This window comes from Cygnus atratus, chromosome 2 (genome assembly GCF_013377495.2).
Source record: "Cygnus atratus isolate AKBS03 ecotype Queensland, Australia chromosome 2, CAtr_DNAZoo_HiC_assembly, whole genome shotgun sequence".
Classification (NCBI taxonomy): Eukaryota; Metazoa; Chordata; class Aves; order Anseriformes; family Anatidae; genus Cygnus; species Cygnus atratus.
Window position 1 is genome coordinate 114572624 of NC_066363.1, and position 26450 is coordinate 114599073.

Below are 26450 nucleotides of genomic sequence, written 5' to 3' on the forward strand. Positions count from 1 at the left end.
GAGATAAAAGGTGTTTATGGCAAACAAACTCAAATATACACAGCACCACACTATCTGTGGCAGCAACACATAGAAATGAGTTAGTATTCTTTGTCAACACTATTACAGAACACTCTATGGATAAACAATCCTTATTATATACTGCTTTCCATTCTTCATGGGAGCAGAAGTCAGTCTTTGGTTCCTAAAGAGTTGAATAACTGTGACAAACAAAACAGTTTAGGAGATCCTGGTCAGTATTCTTTGCATTGACATAGAAAATAAATGATTCAGTCCTTTTCCTTAGTAATAACAAGGGATGTAAAAAAAAAAACAGGAAAAGATAATACTTAGAAGTGAGATAGTATTAGGTAGCTTAACATTACAAGCAAACAGAAAATAAGAAGATATGTTTTTTGTTCTAAGCTAAGGAGAGAGGCTAGTTACTCATACATTTAACACCACAAAAATAGAGAAACAGACAGGACCAATCCTTACTGGGACTGTGCAACCTCAATCTCATTCAAAGTCATAGACTTGAGGATACTTAGTGCATCATAAAAGCATTCAGCACTCTACCAGAATAGGCCCTTAAATAGCTATATTGATATATTATGGGTGGAATTTTAAAAAGCACTTGGGACTGGCCTATTTTCAGTTCCACTTATGCCTTTGTAAGTGGAACAATTTGGCCCACACTGTGCTTCTGAAAATCCCACACTGCAAGCATTAGAACTATGTTTTATTATTTTCTTAAAAATCTAACTTTAATATTCTTCCAATGAAGACACATTTTTGGCTCTTCTGATTTTGGAGGAATAAAAGTGCTGTTTACTAGGATTTAAAAAGAAAAAAAAAAAGAACAATACCAAAATACTGTATGCACCCAGACACATTGTTTTAGGCATTAAAATCCCTGACATTGACACTAGTGGCACACGTGGAAACAGTTAGAGTTCGTGTAGATCATAATACGCAACAATCGCAAGATTTTTCATAATACACATGCAATACGTATATAAATATGATTTAGATGGCAGGCAGGGTATCATATAGTTTTGCTGGCAATAAATAAAATTAAAAGCTTTCTTTCAAGCAAGTTCATATATGAAATTGATTCTTCTATATAGATACGCAGGAGGCCTAGAGCTCAAAACTAGTATAACAGTTTACAGTCATAGCTGGCCAACAATTAATATTTCCTTCATTTCACATAAGGTATAACCTTTTTTTAAGCATACTTACATTTTACACTTGTTCTTTCATGCTAATAAAAACATTCCTATAGAATTCAAATGAGAACACCCTCAAATACATACTGAAGCATACTGAGCAATTTAAAAGCAATGTACACACATTAATTTACATCACATATTTACAAAACACATTTTAAAAAGGAACAAAAGCATTCATTTAAATATGGGGGGGGGGGGGAAGGGAGTAATTTAGTATAAAATAAAATGTTGGAAGAAGGATCTGTCTCTACTTCCAGTGAAGCTAGAAGTCTGTTTTCTGCAATTTATTTAGTTGTGTGGTTATTATAGAGAATATGAAGGAAGAAGGCTTGAACAGTTGTCTCATGCTGTAAACATCTGAGTAGTAGCTGCTGGCTTTTCTTTCAGAACAAAATGCATGGTGCATACAATAATTTTATTTCTCATCCCAAATATGCATCATATCATCCAATGGTCAAAATCCCTAATTCTAAGCTGCTGTTTATTGTGAGAGTTTTTTTATTGTTCTTGTTTTTGTTTCGTTTTGTTTTACAGTGTCTATACTGTCTATTAGTATCTTCCAGTGTTAAAAGTTTGCTCCAGTAGGGTTGCTTTGTCATTCCATTTCCATCAATAGTCTCTAACAGGAGCGAGTTCTGGTATGAGATTAACAGTTATATTTTTATACAATCTACTGACAAGTATTTTAGGAGTATATATTAAATTGTTCAACCCATCAATATACTGACGTTCTCTGGAATACCTCAGAAGTTTATATCTGTAGAGGGAGTTGGAAGAAGAAAACATGAGAAAGATTTGCAAGAAACCATTCCATTGATGTTAGGCATGACACTGTATCAGTTAGTTCATTTTGAAATGGTACATTCTTTAAACCCTGAAAGTACCTCTCAGTCATTTGAAATTACTAAATTACTTACCTTAACTTTAAAAGCCAGCCACTTTCACCATTTTTTTTGATACAATTACATTGCATGTTCATGTACCTAAGTTCATCTCAAGACTAGATAACAAGTTGGGCAATTTATATATATTCTTCTTGTGGACCCAAATTAAAATAATTTTTAAAGAATATTCAATTTCTTCCTTTTTTTTTTTCCTATAAAACTCACTATAGAGATAAGAGAAGATTCAGGTGCTTTTGCAGTGTATCACCACACATGCAAAATGTCTGAACTTCTCTTCATTTCATCCTTGAGACAACCGCATTTGCAAACATCCAAATTGGAGGTGACTAAAAAGCAGTTTTCCCTCACGGATTACTAATATATATATATATATATTAGTTTCATATCACGTATTTACTCTAGTCTACCATACACATCAATTTTCTGCTTTATTCTTAACTGTTAAATAATGACGTTCCCAGAAAAAGAGATGCACATTTATAGAACAATTGAACAGTATTTCTAGTTACTTGAAACTACACAACTTACACAAACCCTCTATTTTGTTCTTCACATTACATTACAACAGTAGCCCATCTGCTGCATTCTGGTTGCTATCCTACTCTAGGGCAGTCAAAGTGTTTTGCATTTTTGTAGCAAAAGAAAGGCACCATAAAATAAAAAATTCAGCTCAAAACAATTAGGAAACAAGTCAGACCTGTTATCTCAGAAAACAATGAAATATGATGGAAGAACCAATCCTTGAGAAGTTCTAAAGTTTGTTTTCACACAGGAGTCATTTTCCCCAGCTGTACTGCTTCCTTTTGCAGAATATTTAATTTAACAGACTAGTGGAGCCCTCCCAGTGCTAATGCCCAAGCTATTAAAGAATGGTAACTTTCTTCACCAGAGACCAAAGAGAATGACGATAATATCTTTTGACATACAAACTCTATCACTTTCATGGTTTAAAAAAAATAATAATAATAATAAAAAAAAAGTATGTTTAAGAAAATACAGAGTTTAGCCCTAAAGAGGGAGTAACACAAGCACTAACTGCTCGTTTTATGTGCAGAAGATATATATATACGAAAAATCTTTACGTCTTTAGCTGTAGTGTTTGATTAGTTTTCAATTTTTCTTACCGTCCTAAAAACTGGACTTCACCTCTGTGATGATGAGGAATGGATTTGTACTTCCCTAAATCTCCCTCTGGTCTTGTTACGTTGTATCCAGCATAATGAACCCTACAGTACAATAAACAAACATTTTTATAAAGAACATCATAAAACTATAGAATCACTTAGGTTGGAAAAGACCTCCAAGATCATCAAGCCCAACTGTTAAAAGATGTTTTTATAAGTTACAACAAAAATGAAAATTACACAGTAGATCTCTTAAAGCTAAGTCTTTGCATTTACTGACATTATCTCCATTAAAAACAAAAACAAAACTTCTAGCCTAATAACTAATAAAGCTGAAAAAAACAATAAAATGGGAAATATAAATCATTATATATTCAGTATTTCCTGCTTTATTGCACAACAGGATGAAAAAAAAAATGAAAATACCAAGGAAAACATAAAAACATACAAACTCCTACTTTAAAACCTCTCTCTTTATTTTGAACTCATGCAGACACCCGTTCTAAGAACTCTACTGGAATGTTTTACAATTGTTTACTGTGTGCAGTTAGTAATACAACAAACATTGCTGTCCGTTATCCAATTTGTGACTATCAATATAGCTACAAATTAAACTATCACTCAGACACTCCTCCTGTGATATTAAAGATTAAATAAATACATGCTTGCCCTACAATCTGTAAAATGTTATTCTGTAATGCTAACAGCAACAGAAATATAAATTAAAATCAAAAAGCAACATACAGAGGACTAGAAGAATGAGACTAAATATGCTTAATACTGTTATCTCTTTTAATATCTGTTATGTTTTAAGAGACCTCTCTCTTAAAAGACTGTTAACTGTCCTCAGGCCAAAAGAGGTGAAGGAAGAATGAATGTCGTACTTACTGTTTTACACAGTATTTTCTGATATTCCTAAAGTGAATTCTTTAGAAATGACAGAATTTGTTCATTTAAAACAAAAAAACACCTAATTGCTCTCAAATGGTGGATATAAGAGGACAATAAGAAAGACATAATAAGCATCGAACACTCACCTGTTCCAAAGATCATCATCTTCTCCACCCCATCCCCAAAAGGCATTAGGAAATCCATTGATCTTCTTGAATTGCTCCACTGTCAGTCCACTTACCCCACCAAAGAACTCATTGTATGGAAGACTGAAAATGAAAGACAAATTTTGTATTATTATCTGGACTTAGGTAAGTAGCCCTCTCTTTGAGCAATACCTTTCAATAAAACAAGAACTCTAAATTAAGGACAGATGTGGAACGTATCCATTAAGGGAAACTGGTTCACAGATAACAGGCATTAAGTAATACAAATGGAAGTTGAATAAAATATTTGCAGTAGTGTTTGATTTGCATGAAAGGTATTCTTAGACTGTAGCTCATGTTAGTATCATCACACGAAACATGCCTATCACATATTTCAGATGGCTGATTTAGACTCAAAGCTGAAAGAACTGTGAAGCAAAGCCTTCAAACTGTTGCACTTTGACACTATTCAACTGGAAAAATCCCTCTTTATCCATTTGTAAAAAAAAAAAAAATCAATCAGTAATGCATCAATTTATTTATATATTTTTTAAGACATCTAAAATCCTGAAAATTTTGACACCTAATTGGTTGCCAACCTGAAGTACAAACACACAGCTGTGCTTTCAATGCATTGCTTTTGATCTGTCCAACTGAGCAGGTTGTCAAGTTGGCTGACTTCCTGCCATAAATTTTAAGGATGGCAAATACAGTTTTCTGTGAAGTGATTAAGACAGTGTCATACGATAGCATTCACAGAGTACTGAAAAATCATTAATGTAAAATCACAGAAGGCAAAAAGGTAACAAAACTGTAGGATGCTTTGCATTTATCAAATTTCAGTAAAGATTGAAAGCAAGATATGAAATGGTCTAGCAGTAAGAAAATCTTCTGTTTAAGAAGCAATACAAAACAGATTTATGTTGTACATTTATGAGAAAATTAAGACATTTTTCCTGTGGTGTTTTGTTGCAGATTATCTATTTGTCTTTGTTAACAGCCACCACAAAGGCTTATGTAACCAAAAAAGCTTTCTAATATGACAAGGTAAGTTTTTTTCCCTTGGCTCACATAGTGTTTTTGTTTGTTTGTTTTTTAATATCAACCTCACCACGAGTACAATACTGAAAATTATAAATAATATCTTTACTATGACAACATATCAAATGTAACCAGTAAAGTTAAATCCTTTTTTTAATAATCACAAATGATTATTTTTCATTTATACAAATAGCATGGTAAGAGGCTGTTTTATTGGTTTCATCTGCTGGATATACTGTCAGAAAATTATACACTATTCAAGAATGTTTCCGGGTCCTTAAGAAACAATGTGGATAAAGTTAATTACTTACATGTACATGTATTTGTCCAGCTTTGCTGCAAAATGACGTGGCATTTCTCCACACCCATAATAATTACGGTCATTTTCAGGTAAGTGATCCACATCATGAAATATAATGCAGTCCCAGACAACATCCTTCATAGCCTCCTTGAAGCCAACATTAAAGAGCATTGCACGATTAAAAGGTTGTGTACCTGTCTTCAAACAGAAAACAAAAAAGAAATTGTAAGAGTCAAGAAGAAAGAGACATAATTTCAATACTATGAGAAATACACCATCTTCCACTCTAAAAAAGTACTGACAAAGATGTCTGTTATTCCTCTAGTTAAGCAGAGCAATAGTTCTGGCTAACATCAACTACATCAATTCTTATTTTGTGATTTAAAAGTCTAGACAACCTTCTACCTTGCACAAAACTTAACAGCACTAGTAACTTACAGCACTAGATCAATACTGCATGATATTACCAGTTAAAGAAATACTGATACAAACTAAAAAGAAATATTGTTTTGTTTCTTAAAACATTTGACTCTTCAGTCAAGCTGTAATTGTTATGTTTTCTTAACATTTACATATATACATTAATTGACAACCTTATATTAGAACTTCCAATTTCTTAGAAACTTTTATGAAGTTAAATTCAAATTATTTTTATTTCTAGCACAATTTAAATCTCCACATTTCAATTTTGAACTAACAAGACAGTATAATTTACAAGACCTTTTGATATAGCAAATGCATTTTAAATGACTTTTTCGTGACAATTTAGTGGATCTTTTTATTTGTTTTCTGCTATGTTTCACTTTGTCACCTGAAAATATCACATAAGATAAACCACGAAAACTAAGTCCAGCAATTTCTTTGGGAGATTATCTATCTACTACAGCCAACAACAGTGCAAATTCCTCTATTAATCTGAACTATTTTGTTCCTTCACTGTGACTTGCAAACACTTCTAGTTGGCTGTTTTTGTGGTGTTTTTTTCTTTTTTTTTTTCTTTCTTTTTTTTTCCCTACATAATCATTCCTCTCTGTTTATGAAGAGTCTCTTAGTCTCTAGCTGGTACTAGTTGGTAATTTTTTAGGATCAACACCACCACTATATTTCACATATATTAACTGGATAGCATAGACTTTAAAGTTATTGTTTTTGATTGGATTCCAGCGAGCACATACTGTAAAATGGCTTTCTCTAAACAACCATTCCCAATTCTTATCCTTAAAATGTGTATTTGTTGTTGTTGTTGTTTTACCTTGAAAACTTACAAAGACAACAGATTCAAAGAGGCCATGTTATCGCCCATAAAATACCAGACTGTACTTGAAAAAAGGCCATAGGCTAATCCTGGGAATGGAGCTGAACTTTGCTTTTTCACTCAAAGGATTAGAACGGCAGTGAAACAATTCTTAAATTCTGGATTTATCCAAATCTTAGTAAGCATATCAAATCCCCTTCAGTAAGGAATTCCAAAGAGTCACTTTTCAAATAAGTGTTGTTACCTGTTCAACAACATAGAAGGCAAATTCCAGCCGCTGCTTCTGCAACATAGGTATCAGATGCCGGAAAAAAATTGGAAGATGCTCATGGCGATTCCGAAAAGGAATGAGGATTGCCACCTTCAAAAAATTATTTATAGTAAGCTATTATATTAACATTTTTAAATTGTAATGTTTTAATACAAATTAAGTCTTCAGTGGCTTACACAAGCTTTTCAATTTTTACTTTAAAATTGTCTCAGTGTTCTACAACATGTCATTTCCACTAAGAAAGCAGGTTGGAATTTTGCTCAAGCAATTAAAAAAAGCAGAAAAAGTTCTTAAGTAAAAGTTAAATATGATTTTCCTTTTATGATCATTTGCTTCTAATTACATTTTAAGCAATACAAACATTGGAAAAGTTTATATCTACAAGGCAATCCATTTCATGTTTTTCTACAAGCTCTAGTGTCTTCTTGAGCACAGCACAATAGATACACTGTAGTATACTACATGTTATATAAAATTGTAGCAGTAAAAGGTTGAGTGCCTACAATGGTAAACTATTGTTGAATACAAACAGGAAAAAAAAAAAAAGCAAAGAAACATCTCACCTTCCATCGTGGCTTACAGTCTTTTGGTTTCCAGTGTCCTCCTGGTTTAATGTCTAAGTCTTTTGAAAATAGCTGCTGAATTTCATCAAAACTAATTTCACTCATATTGACGTCAATAAGGCCTCCTAAATAGAGGAAAAATTTATATTTACTAATTTCAATTAAGACAATAGATCTAACTTTAAAAGATATATCACAGGCAAATAGAATCAGGAAATTTGATTTACATTACAATATAGATAAAAGGAAAAAAAAAACAATTCATAGAGTCCTCTTAATGTTCAGCTTTTACACCTTCGCTACACTCTAAATCCAGCAATTTAAATTCTAGAAATTTATTTCATATGCAGACTTCACCCATTAATTCACCATTGACTGTATCAGACCAATTTATAGCAAATGGACAGACTTGAGCTACCACTGATAGAACTGATTAGCCCAACAGGGAAAGTATTTGCAAATGGATACTGATCAGAGAAGAATTAAGCAAGATATTAAATACAGACTACAATATGGTAGCAAAAAAAAAAACAGTTAGTACTTATTACAAGAAAATACTGGATCATCCAATAAAGATTTTACAGTAACTATCTGACAGACACCATAAAACATTCTTTATTTTTTGTCTTTAAACTCAAGTCTTTGGTAAAGGTTGAAATTTTAAAGACAATGAAAGAAATTGCTACCATTTTCTCCCCTGTAACCACATGCAAGAGATCTTTTTGTGTCCAGAATGAAAGCGTTTTGTAATTGCTTGATGTTGTGACACTGAATTGACTAGCTACCTAGACCTTCTTGAAAGATTGAAATATTTGGAGAATACCAGAAATAACTGTTTGTTTCAGTAGAAGTGGACTGGGCTTATGTGGCAAGGTTTTCATTGTGGCAGGGGATGCAGGGGGGACCTCTGTGAGCAGAGCCCAGCAGCTGCCCCACGGCAGATCAGAGCCAGCTCCAGCTGGCTCCAAAAGGGACCCGCTGCTGGCCAGAGCCAGGCCAGGGAGAGACGCTGGTTGGGCTTCTAGGAGAGCAGATTAAAGAAAGGGGAAAAAAACAAAACATACAACAGTGCAACTGCACAACAGAGGCTGGGAGAGAGGGGTGAGAAAAAGCAGAAACGGCCCTGCAGATGCTGAGGTCAGTGCAGAAGGAGGGCACGAGGTGCTCCAGGAACCGCGACATAAGTTCCCCTGCGGCCTGTGGAGAGGCCCCTGGTGGAGCAGGCTGTCCCCCTGCAGCACATGGGTCCCACATGGAGCAGATCTCCATGCTGCAACCCGTGAAGGAGCCCCCGCTGGAGCAGGTGGATGTGGCCTGGAGGAGGCTGCGGCCCATGGAGAGCCCCCGCAGGAGCAGGCCCCGGGCCGGAGCTGCAGCCTGTGGAGAGGAGCCCACGCAGGAGCAGGGGGTCTGGGGGGAGCTGCCGCCCGTGGGGGGCCCGTGCTGGAGCAGTTTGCTCCTGGGGAATGGACCCCGTGGTACGGAGCCATGTGGGAGCAGTTCTTGAAGAGCTGCTGCCTGTGGGAAGCTCCCTCAGGATCAGTTCTTGAAGGACAGTATCCTGTGGGAGGGACCCCATGGGAGTGACCGTGAAGGAGCAGCAGAGACAAAGTGTTATGGACTGACCGCAGCCCCCATTTCCCATATTTTCTCTCTCTGTCCTTTTGAGGAGGGTGAGTGAGAGAGCAGCATGGTAGAACTTAGCTAGCCATCAGTGTGAAACCGTCACAAAAAGCAGAAGATACTGCAAGAGCCATTTTAGTTTTTGATATGATAACACAGAACTGAAAAAAAATAAAATAAAAACAGAAAGGATAGAAAGAAAAAAGGAATCAAGAACAGCACAATAAGGAAATCTTTTAAAAGCAGATCTAAAACAAATCTTTTTCTTTTTTTTTTCTTTTTTTTTTTTAAGGAAAAAGGCAAGCTGGCAGTTCCTCAAAATAACTGTGTGGATTCATACAATCATCTGGGTTGGAAAATACCAGCAAGATCATCAAGTTCACCCATCAACCTGACCTACTGAGTACTATCACTAAACCACGTCCCTTAGGGCCACGTCCACACATCTCTTAAATACCTCCTGGGATGGGGAATCCACCACTTCCCTGGACAGTCCATTTCAATGGTTGACCACCTCCTCTATGAAGAAATTCTTCCTAATATCGAACCCTAAACCTCCCCAGTGCAATTTGAGACCATTTCCTTGCATCATATCACCTGTCACCTGAGAAAAGAGACCCCTCTTTGCACCCTCCTTGCTGCAACTTCCTTTCAGGTAGTTGGAGAGAGCAATGGGGTCTCCCCTCAGCCTCCTCTTCTCCAGACTAAATAACCCCAATTCCCTCAGTCACTCTTCAAAATTCTTGTTTTCTAGTCCCTTCACCTGCTTCATAGCTCTTCTCTGCACACACTGGAGCAACTCAACATACTTCTTGTAGTGAGAGGCCCAAAACTGAACACACTATCCAAGGCATATTCTCATCAGTGCCACGAACAAGCGGACAATCACTTCCTGGTGGCCAGGCTATTTCTGATGCAGGCCAGGATGCCATTGGCCTTCCTGGCTCGCTGGGCACACTGTCAGCTCATGTTCAGTCAGCAGCCCCCCCAAGGTCCTTTGCTGTTGGGCAACTCTCCAGCCACTCCTTCCCAAGCCTATACCACTCCTCTCCTTCCCTGCCTGTGTCTCCTGTAGAGCCTGTAACCATCTATCCCTGCACTCCAGGCATGCAGGTCATCTCACCATGTCTCACTAAGGCCAATGATATCACAGCCCTGAGATTTAACCAGAACTTCCAGTTCCCCTTGTTTATTTCCCATGCTGCCTGAATTCATGTAGAGGCACTTAAGTTGGGACCCTAATGAAAGTGTTTTATTGGATGACATGGTTGGAATTCCTTTGTACTGTTCTTCAGGTGCTCTTCAGCTGACCTCTGATCCTCTGGGTATAAAAATACTGCAGAACAAGCTAAACCTACAGTCTAAAGAAAAAAAAAACCTAGATAATCATTATGGTTGTAACTGACACTCTTCAATAACCTGGAAAAGAAATCATACAGGATGTAGAAACACGAGCAAGTAACAGGGGACCGATACACAGAATATAAACATGTACAAATTAAATAAAAAAAAAAAAACAGATCAATTTCAACTACCAAGAGACAGAGAAGCATCAAGAACCATGCAATTGATTTAAAGAATCTAACAGAAAAAATAAAGATAAATAAATATTAATTGTTACACCACAAAAGGAATCAAAGAATACACAAAATACGCAATGTGAAGTACTAAGATGTGAAGTACTAAGATCTTAGTCTTAGACGTGACTAGATGCTTACAAATATTTAAATGTAAAAAAAAAAAAAAAGTAGGAGCCAGGGCCAGGACCAGTTAAACAATATTTAGATATGGCAGACACTCCTAATTTGATGGAAGATGACGAAATTCCCTCCAGATTGCTTAAAAAGTATAGTAAACTATAATAGGTCCTGAAACATTGGTACTATCAAAGTACGCAGGAAAAGGGTGAATAGGTATCTGTAGTTTTTCACTGTCGTTGGTAGGGGAGGCAGAAGAAGGAAATATCTGCATTTAATATTCACTACTTCCATTACTGTCAAGCTACAATAAAAAACAGATTTATTTATAAAACCTAAAAAGAAATAAAAAGAGAAAGCAAAGGACGCAGAAACCATTTTGAAGAACAGAAGCAGAAAACAAAAATAATTTCAACAAATTAGAGATACATATTGTAATCAACAGAGTGAAATTAAATATATACATGTATATATGGATTGTTACTTTAGGAGAAATGAAATATGCACACACAAAACAGGAAATACTTGGCCACACTACAGTATGCATAAAGAGATTTTGATGGTTTATAATAGGTTGCATATTAATATGAGACAACAAACTGTAATGCAGTTGCACAAAAATGGCAAATCTCATTCTGGAATACATTAACAGCTGTTGTATGAAAGACAGAGAAGGTAATTACTGGTTTGTTTTGTTTCCTTAGTCCTACCAGGGCTTTAGCTGGGTATGATATTTTAAAAGGAAATCAAATTAGAGAAAGTCTATGCTACAAAATCAAGAATGACAAGAGTTTTAAAACTACACACTCTAGAAAGGCTGAAAGAATTGGTTTATCTACCAATGAGAAGACAGACAAAAATTTTGTCTTTTCCAAAACACAGTATTTTGTTATACAAATGGCAACCAACTCTTTTCCAAGCATCAAGGAGAAGCACAAGGAGAAATCCAACTTTTTTTTTTTTTTTTGAGGGGGGGTGGGGGTGGGCAGGTGGAAGGAGTCAGAGGGGAGTAAATGCTGGTTGAATATTAGGAAAAGCTCAACCATTCACTTGATGGAACGCTAGAAACTATAAGTTCTGGAGAACTTCCACTGAAGATTATTTTTTAAATACTAATAGATTTTTCTAATATTTATTATAACCGTTAAGGTACATTTAATCCCAGAGTACTGAAGTGATCATATTAAAGATCTGTATATTTCTTATAGCTCACTAAGAGCCACTTCTACTTGCAGTGATTTTTGCAAACTAGTATAAAGTTGAGATGACCTTAACATAAGAGTTTTATTTCATATAACTGAAACAACTCATCTGCATTCCATTTACATGTCAAGCCAGTATTCAAATTATGCTGGTTCTGAATTACGGAAGACATGAAAAATTCTTTCATACTGCTTTTATCTTGAAGTAGAGGTATCTTGTTGCAGTTATGAAGCAGCATAGCAGTGCTCAACCAGTGCATGGTAACCTTAAAGACTGAGTCATAAAGAAGCCACTAGCTGCTCATATTTTAAGAGCACATGTAGTTGGGACAAAATATGATTTTACCATACTCATTCCAGGATACAATTTTGCAAATTGAATTTAGTCATGTGAAGAAATATAGTTGACTTCTGTAAAATATAGTTGACTTCTGTAACAACCACAGACTACTGAGTAGGTCAAAATATATGTGATTCAAGAAGCTCTTTTCTTTGACCATCTCAGGACCACCTGCAACATTTCATTGTATTACATAATCTTGAAAGAAGTTCTATTTATAAATACACAGTTCTATTTATAAATACACAGATACATATTAAAAAGGGATGCATGAAAACCAAAGGGTGGGATATATATCTCCTTGCTGAATGGTAACTTATCCAGTGAATTACTTTCTATTAAAAGTATGATTTTTCATTAAATTCAGCACAACACAGTAAGTACAAATGAAGAGATCACTATCAAAAAAGATGGAAAAGTGAGCAGTAATAAGAACACCTAAAAGCAAATTCTGGTAGAATTACATACAGCCAATGAGGTTGATAGGAAGGATGCCAAAGTAGAATGCAAGTCCCTATTCTGGCAATTCCAAATACACTTTTGCAAACACATTTGCATTAGTGATTTAAGATTTAAGATTAAGATTTAAGATTATGTGATTATGTTTAAGATTATGTGATAAAATGAGACTCATCAACACCTGACTTGCCTTATCCCTCCACTTCTGGACAGCAAACTAACACACAAGAGGAACAGTTTAGCAGAAGCCGGTACAATTTTGAATTAACTAATTTGGCAGAATTCATCTGCCAGATTCCTTGAAAGTGTCCCTAGAAATACTAATTTATACGCATTTTTCAACTGGTACAATCACCATCCTGTTTCTTTGGTTACTCAGTTGATATTGTCAGAACTTTTTATTTGATTCCCAAAGTTGAGTAACTAAAATACTTACTATTGAAATAATTTAGTTTTGTTACATACTTTTATTATTTTAAGTAATTACATTTTGTTTTAAGTACAATCCACTTTACCAGATAAACATTAAGGTCAATTTAAAACTTACTCATGTAAGGCAGCTTCTCTGGACAAGCCTGGTAAGGAGAGTAAGTGAAGTTTTCTGGAAGATACATTGTTGTTTGAGCGACACAGTCACTAGAATTGTTTCCTTCAGGATAATCTTAAAAAGAAGAATTGATTTTTGTAAAAACCTAAGGTATCCACTGATTTTGTAACATATCATCAGGCAGGTGACAGCGCTGACTTTGTAAGTAGCCAATTCCAGGCAGCATGATTAAATAACTTTTTACCACATTAACAGTAATTCAATTATCGTTGTTACAGCTATGACATTTTTCTTACTAAAGTGAACTGAAACACAGTAACTCTTTGGTCTTCTCTCCAGTTACTGAAAAGTAGTGCTTGGGTCTAGGCTTTCATGATCAAGCTATGCCTTTAAGGTTTGTTTTGTGTAGGTTTCCACCCTGCACCCCAAAAAGCTCTTCTAAAATGAAATTAAAGAAGAAATATTCTTACCTGTTCCATTCAATGTAGTGTTTTTGTTAGTGTACAATCTGATCATGTGTCCTATTGTTTTTACATTTTCTCTCAACATGATACCACGAGCTTGCACCATAAAGAGATACGTGTTTGCTGATAAAACAAAAAGCAATTTTGAATTTGAATTAAAATAAGGTATTTCCAAATTATTCTAACATCCATTCATAACATGTTCAGTATTTACTACTCAGTCTGAATTCATGGCTAGTGAACATTAGTCCTCCAAGATTCTCAAAGAGTGAAATGTAACAGCAACAAAATGAGAATACAATAAACTCAGTCACAGGTCTATATAAAAAATAAAATTATAAAAAGTCAATATAAACTTATATGACACCTTCATTTCTCTTTAGCTTACCAAAAGCAACTACCAGTGCAGGGAATCAACTGAATTTACCAATAAAAATGTTTTCATGTGGAGACGCTTATCCATCCATCTCTCATACATGCATAAACATACACATCAGAGAAATACTGGATAGAAAAAAAAAATATCCAGAAATTCTTTAGTCCCAGAGAACTGTCCCCCTTTTACTCACTAGTTAACATAAATTTCAATCAAAATGCACTGCTATTTATTCACCCCCCAACAGCTGTTTCAGTATACAACTGCTACAAATCACTGCCAATCTTAAAGTATTAATGCTTGATAATTATATGTGAAATATTTATTATAGGCATCAAGCGTGAGTAAATCAACATTCTGAGTAACTACGATACTCATAGCGACATTACGAAATATTCCTCTGTCTCAGCCCTTTATTCAAAGCTCCAAATCTGATCTCAATACAACTCTCAGCCCTAAACAGAGAGAAAGTTGGAAGACTTTCTAACACTACAGAATAGCAGGTTTACAGAGACATAACATTAACTCCCATTTATCAGGTGTAGTGTGTTGACCTTGGCTGGCAGGTAAGCCCCCACCAGCGGCTCGCTCACTAACCCTCAGTGGGATGGGGAAAAAAATGGAAGGACAAAAGCAAGGAAGGTGTGAAACAAAACCTCATGGGCTAAGATTAAGATAGTTTAATAAAGTGAAGGGATTTAAAAAAAAAAAAAAGTGATGCAAAAACAGTAACTCACCAATGTCCTGTCAGCAACCACTACTTCGGGGGGGGGGGGGGGGGATGACACAATTTTGTTTGCTGAGCATGACATTGTATAGTATGGAATCTCTCTTTGGTCACTCTGGGTTCTCTGTCCCAGCTACATTCCCTCCCAACTTCTTACCCACCCCAAACTTAATTGGCTGGGGGTAGGACAGCATGGGAATCAGAAAAGGCCTAGATGCTGTACAAATGCTGTTCAGCAACAGCTAAAACACACTGGTGTTCAGCAACATTGTTTTGGTCACAAATCCAAAAGATAGCACCATATGAGCTGCTAGGAAACAAATTAACTCCACCCAAGCTGGACCCAGAACATCAGGATACATCTAACTTTGTTCTTTGCACAATTTTAACCTGAATTAGAGTACGACCTGACCCACATCAGGGTGTATTTCTGCTATTAAGACACAAACACTTCTTCTAGACAAAACATTTTTTGTTGCAAGTAGGAAACTGTTCACTTAAATGTATTTTGGGCAACAGGAAAAAAATATATATATATAAGCTAGATCTACACCTCTGAAAGATACAAGAATAGACAACTCAATACTCTTCAAGAGTTCAAGACATTCAAACTTTTGGTGAGTTCTGCCTTCAGAAGTGTCCATTCCCAGAATTATTCCCCAAAGTCAAACTAGTGTTTTTCTCCACAGCAGTTATTGTGCAACCTTATACATCTTTATACAATGAAACACAGATTATGATTTTACAAGAGAAAAAGTATTTTCATACACCTATGACCACTGTCTGAACATAAGCAGCATGGCAACGTAGCATTAACTGCGACATCCATTTACTAAGCTGTGACGAAATGAAGAGCCTTTTTATAGGTCTATATTAGACTCAGTATTGCGTGTCCCCGGAGTTCTAAGCTTAGACCTCTTTCAGACAGCCCATAAGTCATTTCACTAGCTTCTTCTTGTTCCTTTTTTCATTAGCAACACTACAAGTCTCTACCTTCAAGCTTCCTAAGAATGATATTACCTTTCCTAATAGGAATGCTTGGTGCTTTTCCTTCTACTTACATGTTCATTAGCCTTAGGAATTTTTTTTCTGGCTGCTACCAAACCTATTGACTGCATGCACTTCAGCTGTTATACAGATGGATGTCACTTATTATAGACACAGTGACAGAAATTATGGATACTGTGTAGTCAGCAAGCATATTCTCCAGCATTGCTCCTGTTTGAAAGGAAACATTTACTCCAGAAATCACTGGAAGGAATATTATCCTAACAGACTACTGCTGTAGTTTTAGGAACCTGACACAGTACTAAGGACAGAACTAAGACTAAGACGTTGAAACAAGTCCACAGAATAGTCAAGAGGGCCATAATAACTGCCCTCAATTCCTATAGACATTTTATTCTAGACCAGATGAGAAGGCAGACATAAACCTTGATAGAATAGATTTTCTGCAAAATCACCTACAGCTCCCCTTTTTGAAAGCTGCTTTTTGAAGGAAAATTTGCTGCTTCTGAGGAAAAGGAGATAAATGAGAACAAACACATCAGACCTTTGTGACAGACAAAGCTAGAAACGACATTTCTCTAAAAAATAGGCATCACAAAAAGACAGAATCCAAAAAATAACCAGGCAAAGCCTGCTGCCACCTTGGCCTAAGCTGCACTTGCTAATCGGAAGATCTAACCTTGCCATGTTTGAATCAAGCTGTTCTTGGAGTCTGTGCCAATTCAACACCTCATCTTCCTGGCCGATCTGTTTGCCAAACCACCATAAACTTCTACCCAAATATATAAACACAATGCAATATCTTCCTTTCTATGCACTTACTCTACACCTTTTGTAGCAGCTACCTGGGACTCTACCACGAATAATAAAGATAACACTACTTGAAAGATAGTACTCCAGCAGTTGTGCTTTATACCAGAGAATTCCTTGCAACAAATCTGGGCAGGGCCCATAGTTTCCACTATCAAATTTATGATCACACTTAGCCTTCCACAACTGTAACCTCTCTCTCACATCCTCATGTGACAGGAGGTTCTTCTATTGAAAAATAAAGTTGTGTGTCAGTGTACCTTTCATAATTCAGTCTTCCTGAATGGCATAGCTGGTCTGCATTAGACAGCAACAACTTATCTTAGCATAATATCCCAGCTGTCTCTCTTTTATGCTAATCTATTCATAGATGCACTGGAGCACAGAGCAGGGAAAAGAAAACTCACGCAGTATCCAGCCTCATAACTGATAAAGCACTGCACCTTGCCACTGCCTGACTGACTTTATATTCTATTGCTGTTCAACAGCTGCTCAAGTGATAGCAGATGCTTGAGTTGCCAATTAATTACTTTAGAAGCTAAGAGCATCATGTGAAATCAAAGATATTAACTTAGTCATAAAAATAAATCTGATCTATTAGCACAGGTTTGTCAGCAAAGACCTGCGTAAAAGAGCATAGCTTACATGTCAGATCACCCAGCTGTGACAGCAAAGCATTCCAGATAAACTGCAACAGCAAGAAATGTCAGAGAAAAATAAGTCTTTCCTGCAAGAATGTTAAGGGAATAAGACTGAGAGCAGAATACCGAGGACTACAGTTTGAGAACTTCCACGGCAATCCTCTTCAATTGCCAGTAGTACTTGAATATGGGTTATCTCACTGAGCTTGGCACAGGCTTCCAGAAACACTGCCTTTGCTGTCATGAAGATTTCCTTCTGCTATTGTCTTGTTGCATTTGTACCAATCACCACGCCTGTTACAATGAAATACAATGCACAAAACGGGAAGTAAAATTCTCAGTTTTAATCAAACAAAACACTTCACAATGTAACCACTCACAACTAGTTTTCTTCGTATTCTCCTTATTTCACTGCACATGGTCCATAGTAAACAAGAAACAGCACTCCTAACTCAAGAAATGTATAGAATCCAGACTGTCACATAATGTACAAGGTAAGCAGAAGTGCAGTGCCCATACAGGATACCTTGGAACAAATACTGTACAAAATGCTCCACCTAATCCAACTGCAGTCTGAGCATGAACTCATACCTAGTTCAGATAAAGATTTCAGTGACAATTGATCCAGATCTACATCAGTGATCAGTGATGCACCTTCACAGGTCAGTCATCAAAAGTTCTGGACAAATGACTGACATTCTGAAGAAGAGACGGAGGAAGATAGAGTTGTGATTATTTCAACAAGACAGTCAGAAAAGCATTAATGAGACCACAAACTATGACTTTCGAGATACCAAAGAAGAAAAGATGAACAGATTTGGAGATTACACGTTTCATTTTGAAATCATAAACTTGATCATAAATTGATCATTCATTTAAAATAATAAAAAAGCCTTATTTCAAGTACAATTCCACAGTAATTAGAAAAAAAAAAAGTTAACACTCAATACTTAAAATACAAGAAGATCATGTTCTTCTCATGATACAAGATGATCAGAGCAAACCCAGCAACATTATACCCTGATCTTCAGAAAAAAAAATACTGATAAGCTCAGATGGGGATACTTTATAGAGAATCCAGGAACACTGCAAAAATTAAAATGTTATAAACACTGCTTTAGGGAAACAGATCTTGCCAAATGACCATTTCCTGCAAAGTTACACATCTGCTAGTCAACACCTGTTTTCATAGGGCTTCCAAAAAGCACATTCAACACACTGCAAAAAAAAATGAGATGGATTCAAACTGGTTAACAGAAAGATCTCAACTAGTAACAGTAAATGGGAAATCATTTCATGGCAACTTTTCTAGAACAAGTCTCATGTGGATCTCTTCTCATCTCAAGGTTCAGATTAAATTCTAAACACTAATCTAAATATATAGTAAGGAGAATTGAACTTAAGATGGCTTCTAAAACATCACAGTCAAGAATTTAGGTTCTAGGATTATTTTTTACAACTACAAAGTAGAGATTTTAAAGCAGATTTAATAAATAACTTTGCAGTAAAGGAGGATAACCAAAGTAAGCTAAGACTGATGGAAACTAGTTCCTGTTCACAAACTGAAATCTACAGAGAGCATAGGTAAATTCTATAGAAGTGTTCAACTTAGACTAAATAATTCGTAAGATTTTATTTATTGTTACATATTTGTTGCTAATCAGAAGTTTTTAAAGCACATGAAACAATCAGAAAAATGCAAAAATGTGTATGTCTTGAAACCAATTTTTGACTTGATTTATTGCTGAATCTTTAAAATGAATTTTGCATTATTTGTAGTTTAACAATACATCCAAACTTATTTCATGGGTATGGGGAGACTGCTTTTGAGTCTGCGTATGTATACCTCCTTGTAGCGAACACGTATTAGAAAGGTGCAGATCACCCCAATCTGTTGGAAATATGAACAACTGCAGATGTTTCTGGAGGTTAATAGGGATCATTCAGATGGTGCAGATGAACAAATCTGTATCAACTACAACAGAGGGACTTCAAAATTGTTTTTAGTGGCAGTGGTTTTTTAATACTCTAGACAATGTCTGTATACTCACTGCCCACTGCCATGAAGAATATGCCTAATGGATGAGTCCTCTGGCTGCGAGGGATTGAATAGCTGTCAGTTTAACCGCTTATTAGAGCCAGTACGAGGAAATCTCATTGGTCAAGTTGCCACTTATGGGTGAAGAACAAACAATAATTAAGCTTTCTCTAGCAATATTTTAAGTGTGACACCTGATACAATCTTCAACACAACTTCTAACACTTCTAACATATTTGCTATAGAGTTGGACTCGATGATCCTCGTGGTTCCCTTCCAACTCAGGATACTTTGTTCTGTCGTTGTTCTACTCTTCAATCTGATACTATTAGTCGATTATACAGCACGTCAAAAATAATTCAATAGCTAATTCTGAAATAATTTCTTCCAAATGAAGCCTTTGATAACAGATGAACCTACATAAAGCCAAAAATAGCTTCCAAACAATCAGGTTTGTAGCACAGACATTTTCCTGCAGAAACTATGAAGAAAAGGAATAGACAAGTTTCACTCACTTGTAAGAGAAACTTGTAAGAAACTTGTAAGAGACCCATGAGAAGGATTTCCTAGAAAGCAGTAAAAGGAGCCAGCAGCAAAGAAAAGGAAATCTGAACATCTACCATATCCTGCAACACCCATCATCCGTTTATCAGATGACACTTTCACACAGCATAAACAGAGAAGACAAACAAAGGATTTATTCTGTTTTAAACACACTAGCTGTATTATTCCTGTTTCAGTGCAGCCCTTGAGCTGTATTAAACTTATTGCCTTGAAGACACATGCTCTATTAAAAAAAAAGAGTCAGAATCATCTGTGAATGATTGTAGCAAACACAGTCAACAGCGTGCTGCCCCGTATTAGAAACAACAGCATAGCCCCGAGTTCAAGAGCAGCAATTCTCCTCTATTCGGCTACTTGTGAAGCCATATTTAGGCATTCCAGCTACTCTGGGGATTCCAGTAAAAGAAAGACATTAACACACCAGAGCAAGCCCAGAGGAAAGCACGTGATATACAAGTAGAAACTGAAAGAACTGGGTTTGTTCAGTCGTAAGTAGAAATGGCTATGGGGAGGGTGAATTTTTTGGTGTCTTCAGCTCTGTGGTGGAAACGCATACAGAAGATGAAACTAAACACTTCTTGAAGCTACACAGAGAAAAGAGACAAAGCAATGAACACAAGATACAAGATGGGAAATTCCAGTTACGTGTTACAATTTTCTCTGAGTTGTCAAACACTGGAACAAGTTGCTCAGAGGTAGTGCAGAATCTCCATTCCTAGAGATATGCAAAACTCAACTGGATGTGGTCCTGAGCAACCTGATATAATAGGATCTGCTTTCAGCAGGAGGCTGGATCAGATCACTTCCAGAGGTCCCTGCCGATCTAAATTGTTCCATGATCAAACAGAAAGCCTTCGGAAACATCAAAAAAAAAAAAAATCACGGATGCCAGGAAAAAGTACATTAGCACAGAGGCTGTGCCCATATCTATGGGCTGTGCACCTGGAAGCACTGGCTACCAATTATCTTGCAGAAAGCATTTTCAGCTTTCCTCCATTTCTGCTTAAGTTCAAAAGGAGTGATATCACATTTTCTACTAGAAAAATGATTTCCTAATACAGAATAGAAGAAAAAATTGACATCAAATGTATCAATTTGTGAGCTGAAACTGATGGAGATGTTTCAAAGTTCCACCTAGCCAGCACAGCTGCCCCTTGGTTAAGATTGCCAGAGAAGGAGTAAGGTTTCAGTAAGAGAAGCAGAAGACCAAGAAAGAGAAAACAGTAGCTGTTTTTTCATCCTCAGTCTCATTCTACTGTTCAGGATTTCTGGTTACTGATGCCAAAACCAGACTGCATCTTCCCTGATCCCTGCACTGCTTCCTAACTAGTCCTCACACGCACTACCGTGTGCACTTGGCCAAGCAAAACTGCAGTTCACTACAACACTGAGAGCTGTAAGGTGCTGGTAAAAGTCCTCTGCTGGAGTCAGATGGAAAAAAACCAACCCAGTAACGAGAGATTATTTTCTGAAACCAATTATATTGTCCAGTGTGATTTCAGTTATGATGTTGATAGAAATGTTGAAAAGCATAGTAAGAAAAAAAAAATCTCTGGGAATTCTCAGATTGCCTTGGCAGTGAAATAAGATCAGTAAATGCTCTCTCTTAATGCTCTCACCATGGCCTTCCAACATTGTCCAATTCTCCTCATCTTTGGGGACATTCCATGATGTAAATGTGAAGCTAAATGTGTTTTGAATAGCTGTCAGCACCACACATTGACTATTCAAGATGCTTTTATCAGTACCGGTATCTGCAGCACTGAATAAGAATTGATTGCTGCCAAAGATTCCTGCTCTCAGCTAGGTTCCTCAGACTACTTGCAATATGTAGAGATAATTGGAACTTCCAAGGAAGTTTCAGAATCACCTGCCATCTTCATTAATTAATTCAAAATCAGTGACTTCAGCTCTTCAGCTTGTATCTTCTATTTCAAGTACTGGAGAAGGAGTACCAGATGAAACACTGTCAGAAAAATGGTCCTTCTGGAGAAGCAATGCTTCCTTTCATCAGATACATGAGACTAACACACAGAAGTCTCATTTACACATTAAAATGAAATTTTTAATTTTTAATCATTTTTTTTCTACCATTTCATTTTGCTATCTAATGCTTCTTTTTTTTTTTAAACATTCATTCGGAAAAAGTAGTTTTCTTCTCTAATCAGCACTCACAGATCAATCTGCTTTAGTGTTCAAGCTCCTCTGACTACCAAAACAAGAGAGGCGGTGCTGAGATAAGGTTGCAGCCATCTCTACCCCACCCCATCTTCTGTTCTTGGGGAAGAGGGGAAGGAAGGTGCAGGAACAACATAGCACATGAATTCTTCTCAACCATGTAAGCCATGTATTATATTATGTGGTATATTATATGTCTTAGTCTCAAAACCAACAACAGCATCTGAAAACCTGAACTTTGAATGCTTTTCCTCGCCCCATAGTCTGAAATATACAGGATAACAAACGTTTCTATTTCCCAAAGAACTAATGTTCTGCGAACCATCTAAAAAAAAAAATATATATATATATATAATTACTGTGCAAATATTTACAACTTAAAATAATTAAAAACATTAAAATAAGCAGTTGAGATTTTTCCCTCTAAAGAAATTAGCAGTATTTCAAATTCACAAAACCTGCAGTTTCATTATAAAATGCAGCAATACTATCTTCTAATGAGCATGAAGGACAGAGACAATGTGCTAGCCTCTTTGAAAACTCTCCTAGTGCTAAGGACTTCCTTCTGCAGACATCTTCTCCCTTTGAAAAGCCATGAACTGCATGCTAGGAGGGAATTCCACTCCATCAGCCCAGTAAGAATTCAAATTTTCACTCAGTTTTGTCATTTCAGGAAGCCATTCTGCTCCATAACCCACCTATACTTCTCCCACTTTCCAGCACACTGCTGACCCACACAATTCCCCTCCGAGAATATTGCCAGGATGGCTGTTGGTTTTAAGACAGTATTTGATGTTGTTTCCCTCTATTGTACAATTTCAAGGAGCAAATTCCGGGGAAATCATCACATCTGCAAACTGACACGCTTAGATTACCAGCGTAAGAATTTCCTATTGCCCTTTCCTTTGCCATTTTATACATCCACTACCCCAGTAAGAACAGCTCAGGACAGCAGCATTCTGAACTGTACTTGAGAAGTATCAGAGACAAAATGTTGTAGGGTTTTTATTTGTTTAAGCTGGATGAGTTCACAACACAACTGCATACACAAGGCAGCACACCATTGAACAGTAGCTGGAAAGAGTTGTAATCTCATAAACGCATCTAACTACTGAAGATTTTTGTATTGTAAAACTACAGCTTGTAAGGGCTGACCACTGTATACACATCTCAGAGAGCAAGAGAGACCATTTTAAGTGAGTATGGTGTATTTTGTTTTTAAATGTTGATCAGGCCCAAGTATCCGACCCCAAGAATTCCGTTGGTGCATTCTGTTGATTTCATTTCACTGCTGGTACAACGAAAACTAAATAAACATCTAATACAATAGCAAGATGAAGTCAGTTAAGAGTCTTGTTATTAGAGGCTCTGATTCTGAACAAGGTACTGTACACATGCTGCTAAGACAATATCCAGTGAAGAAGAAACATTAAAATGATTCTGCAGTAAAACGCCAGCTACACCTATTATGTGTTAATAGTTTTATTACAAAAATGTGGAAATGGCACTTTGCTTTCTAAATCATAAGCCAAGTGCTTGTATTTACAGTCTATTATGATATTATGCAAGTGTCTCAGAGAACTAATATGTCTAAATGGACCCTGGCAGCATCATTCCATCACAGGAATGAATTAGGTAAGTATGGGTAAAGTAGCTGCACCCTGAAGTGGTTTACAACCTACACAGATTATGAACGTGAGGAAGCTAAACAGCAGTCAGCAGGAAACAACTACTGCAGGGATTCAGCCACCTAATTAGTGTGGACATTTCGTTGCAGTGACTGCAGAGAGGAGTTTTAAGCACTGAGGAAATACAGTGAGATGGCTATACAGATACTTTGGGAGTCAGACGTGCATGAGAAAGTGTCAACATTCCCTGCGAAAAAGGGGAAACACAGCCTAGCCAACAGACACACAACACAGTGAAACATGGAGCACCACACAGAATACTTGAGATAATCTCAGGGCTAACACTAACTTGTTCTGAAAGGCTCATTCAGTGAGAAAAAGCCCGATGCCCTCCCAGAAACAACATAAGAGTGACCTAAGAAAACAGCACATTGACTAGTGCTTTGTGATGTGTGGTTTTTTTTAAATCTGACCCAGACTTCCAGTTATTTTATGTAGCATTTCTTACACAGCTTGTCTCCCCACTGCAGCAGTGCTTTCAGAAGTGGAAGCTAAGCAACTGTAAAGCCTGTGAAGAGAGATCCCACTGACAGACGAAAATGACAAGTATTCTAATTGATTCCCAATTTCCATTCACGTGTGCTTTATTATGAACACAGTCACTCATGACTTAAAAGACGCATTCACGCGGCTCCAGCAGGCAATTCTGCAGCTCTTCCCTGGCTTCTGCCATTAATTCCTAACACGGTGAAACGGCGAGCAGCTTTTTTACGCCTCACTTTTCCGGCCTGGGGGAGGGCAAGAGCAGCACCAACCTACCTCTCGCCGGCAGCTGAATCTTCTAGAGCGTTGGAAACCGACAGAACAAAGATGCAAGGTTAACACCGGCCGGCAGCGCCGCGCTGGCTGCTCGCAGCCTTCCCCCGCCCCGGAGCCCCCCTCAGCAGCCGCAGGGGGCCGCGCTTCGCCCCGACAGCCGCGGGGTGGGCACGGGAGGGACGGGGGAGGCGGCTGGGGATGCCCGGGGGTGCCCAGGGGCTGCTGAGGGGCCGCGGACCACCCCCCCCCGCCCCTTGCCTCGTCCCCTCAGAGGGGACCAGCCCCGCGGACTCACCTATGCCGGGGGCCACATAGATGAAGTAGAGGCAGGAGGAGGAGAAGGAGAAGAAGAAGATGAAGGCGAGCATGGAGCGATTGGAGACCCGCAGCGCCTTGCGGAGCACGGGCATCCTCCCTCCGTGGGGCAGAGCCGGCCGCCCCCTTCGCGATGCCGGCGGCGCCTCGCAGGGGCTCGGGCGAGGACGGGGGCGGGGGGGGCTCCGCGCTCCCCCTCCCTGCCGCCGCCTCCCCGCCAGCGGGGGCCGGTGCCCAGCGCCTGGCCCGGAGGAGGAGGAAGAGGAGGAGGAGGAAGGGCAGCGGCCCTTTGCGGCTGGCCCGGCCGCCCCCGCCTTGGCGCTGCGCCTCCGCTGCCGAGCAGGTGGCGGCCGGAGCCGCCCACCCCACCCCCCCCGCCCGGCCCTAGCGCTGCCAAGGGGCTCCTCGGGGGCCGCTCACCCCGCCGGGCGCCGCGGCCGCCCGCTGTCCCCTCACGGGCAGCGGCGGCAGCATCCCCGCTGCGGGCGGGCACCGCCCCGCCTCCGCGCCCCGCCCCGCCGAGACACGGCTACTGCGGCGGTTGGAGCGTGCGCGAGCCCCGGCGCGGCGGCGGCAGCAGACTGCAGAGCTGCGGCGGCGGGAAGCGCGCGCCCGCCCGCCCCGCGCTCCAGCGGAGGGGGGCCGGGAGGGCGCCGGCGGTGCCGCCGTGATGCTGCTGCTGCTGCCGCCGCCGCCGCTGCTGCTGCTTGCTGCGGCCCAATGGGAAGGCAGGGAGATGCTAAACCCGCCCTCCCCATTGGCTGGGGAGAGAGCGGGGCGCGGGGCGGCCTGCATGGGGCCGGACGGGGGCCGCCAGGGTACCCCCTCCCACACACACCGGCGTCACGTGATGGCGCGGCGGGAAAAGCCGTTGGGGCTTGGGGGGGGCTGTGAGGGGCCGGCGGCGGGGGCGGCTCCGTCCCCAGGTGCCCGGCGAGGCGGGCGGTACCGCCCTGCCCCTCCGCCTCGGCCTGAGGGGTAGGGGGTATCGTCGTATGTGATAATTCATACTCCGAAAACATGAGCAGCTTACCGTGCAGCCAATTTAATAGTAAATGTGTGTTAAAAAGTGTGAGGCCAGCTCCATGTCAAGTGTTATAAATGACTGAGTCCCAAATAGGATTACAATCAAAGTTTACAATTTATTAAACGAATAGAGGCAAGCAAACGGCGCTGGGTGCGCCGGGAGTCTCTGCTCCTCCAGGATGCACACCCGTTACGTAAAACGGCTGATTTTTTATACTCCTAGGCTAATACATATTTATTACTACTTCTAAAAGAGGCAGGGTTATTATAATTGGTT

At 38.7% G+C, this 26450-nt stretch overlaps 1 protein-coding gene across 1 annotated transcript; it reads right to left on the reverse strand.

The window, feature by feature from the left end:
- Window positions 1–1513: 1513 nt before the first annotated feature.
- On the reverse strand, window positions 1514–25394 carry B4GALT6 (beta-1,4-galactosyltransferase 6). The gene is made up of 9 exons (XM_035553220.2): window positions 25128–25394; window positions 14050–14166; window positions 13580–13693; window positions 7712–7836; window positions 7122–7238; window positions 5633–5820; window positions 4281–4403; window positions 3244–3345; window positions 1514–1971 (listed from the first exon to the last, which is right to left on the reverse strand). Exons 1-9 carry the CDS (start codon window positions 25240–25242, stop codon window positions 1824–1826), a joined length of 1149 nt encoding a protein of 382 aa, XP_035409113.1. The 5' UTR covers window positions 25243–25394; the 3' UTR covers window positions 1514–1823.
- Between the last annotated feature and the right edge of the window lie 1056 nt (window positions 25395–26450).

Excerpts from the sequence above, each read along its gene's own strand:
- B4GALT6 (XM_035553220.2), bottom strand. The coding sequence starts at position 25,242 with ATGCCCGTGCTCCGCAAGGCGCTGCGGGTCTCCAATCGCTCCATGCTC. Across the intron at positions 14,167-25,127 it reads CTATGTGGCCCCCGGCATAG|CAAACACGTATCTCTTTATG; the intron begins GTGAGTCCGCGG and ends TTGTTTTATCAG. Across the intron at positions 1,972-3,243 it reads GAAGTCCAGTTTTTAGGACG|ATATAAACTTCTGAGGTATT; the intron begins GTAAGAAAAATT and ends CTCCCTCTACAG.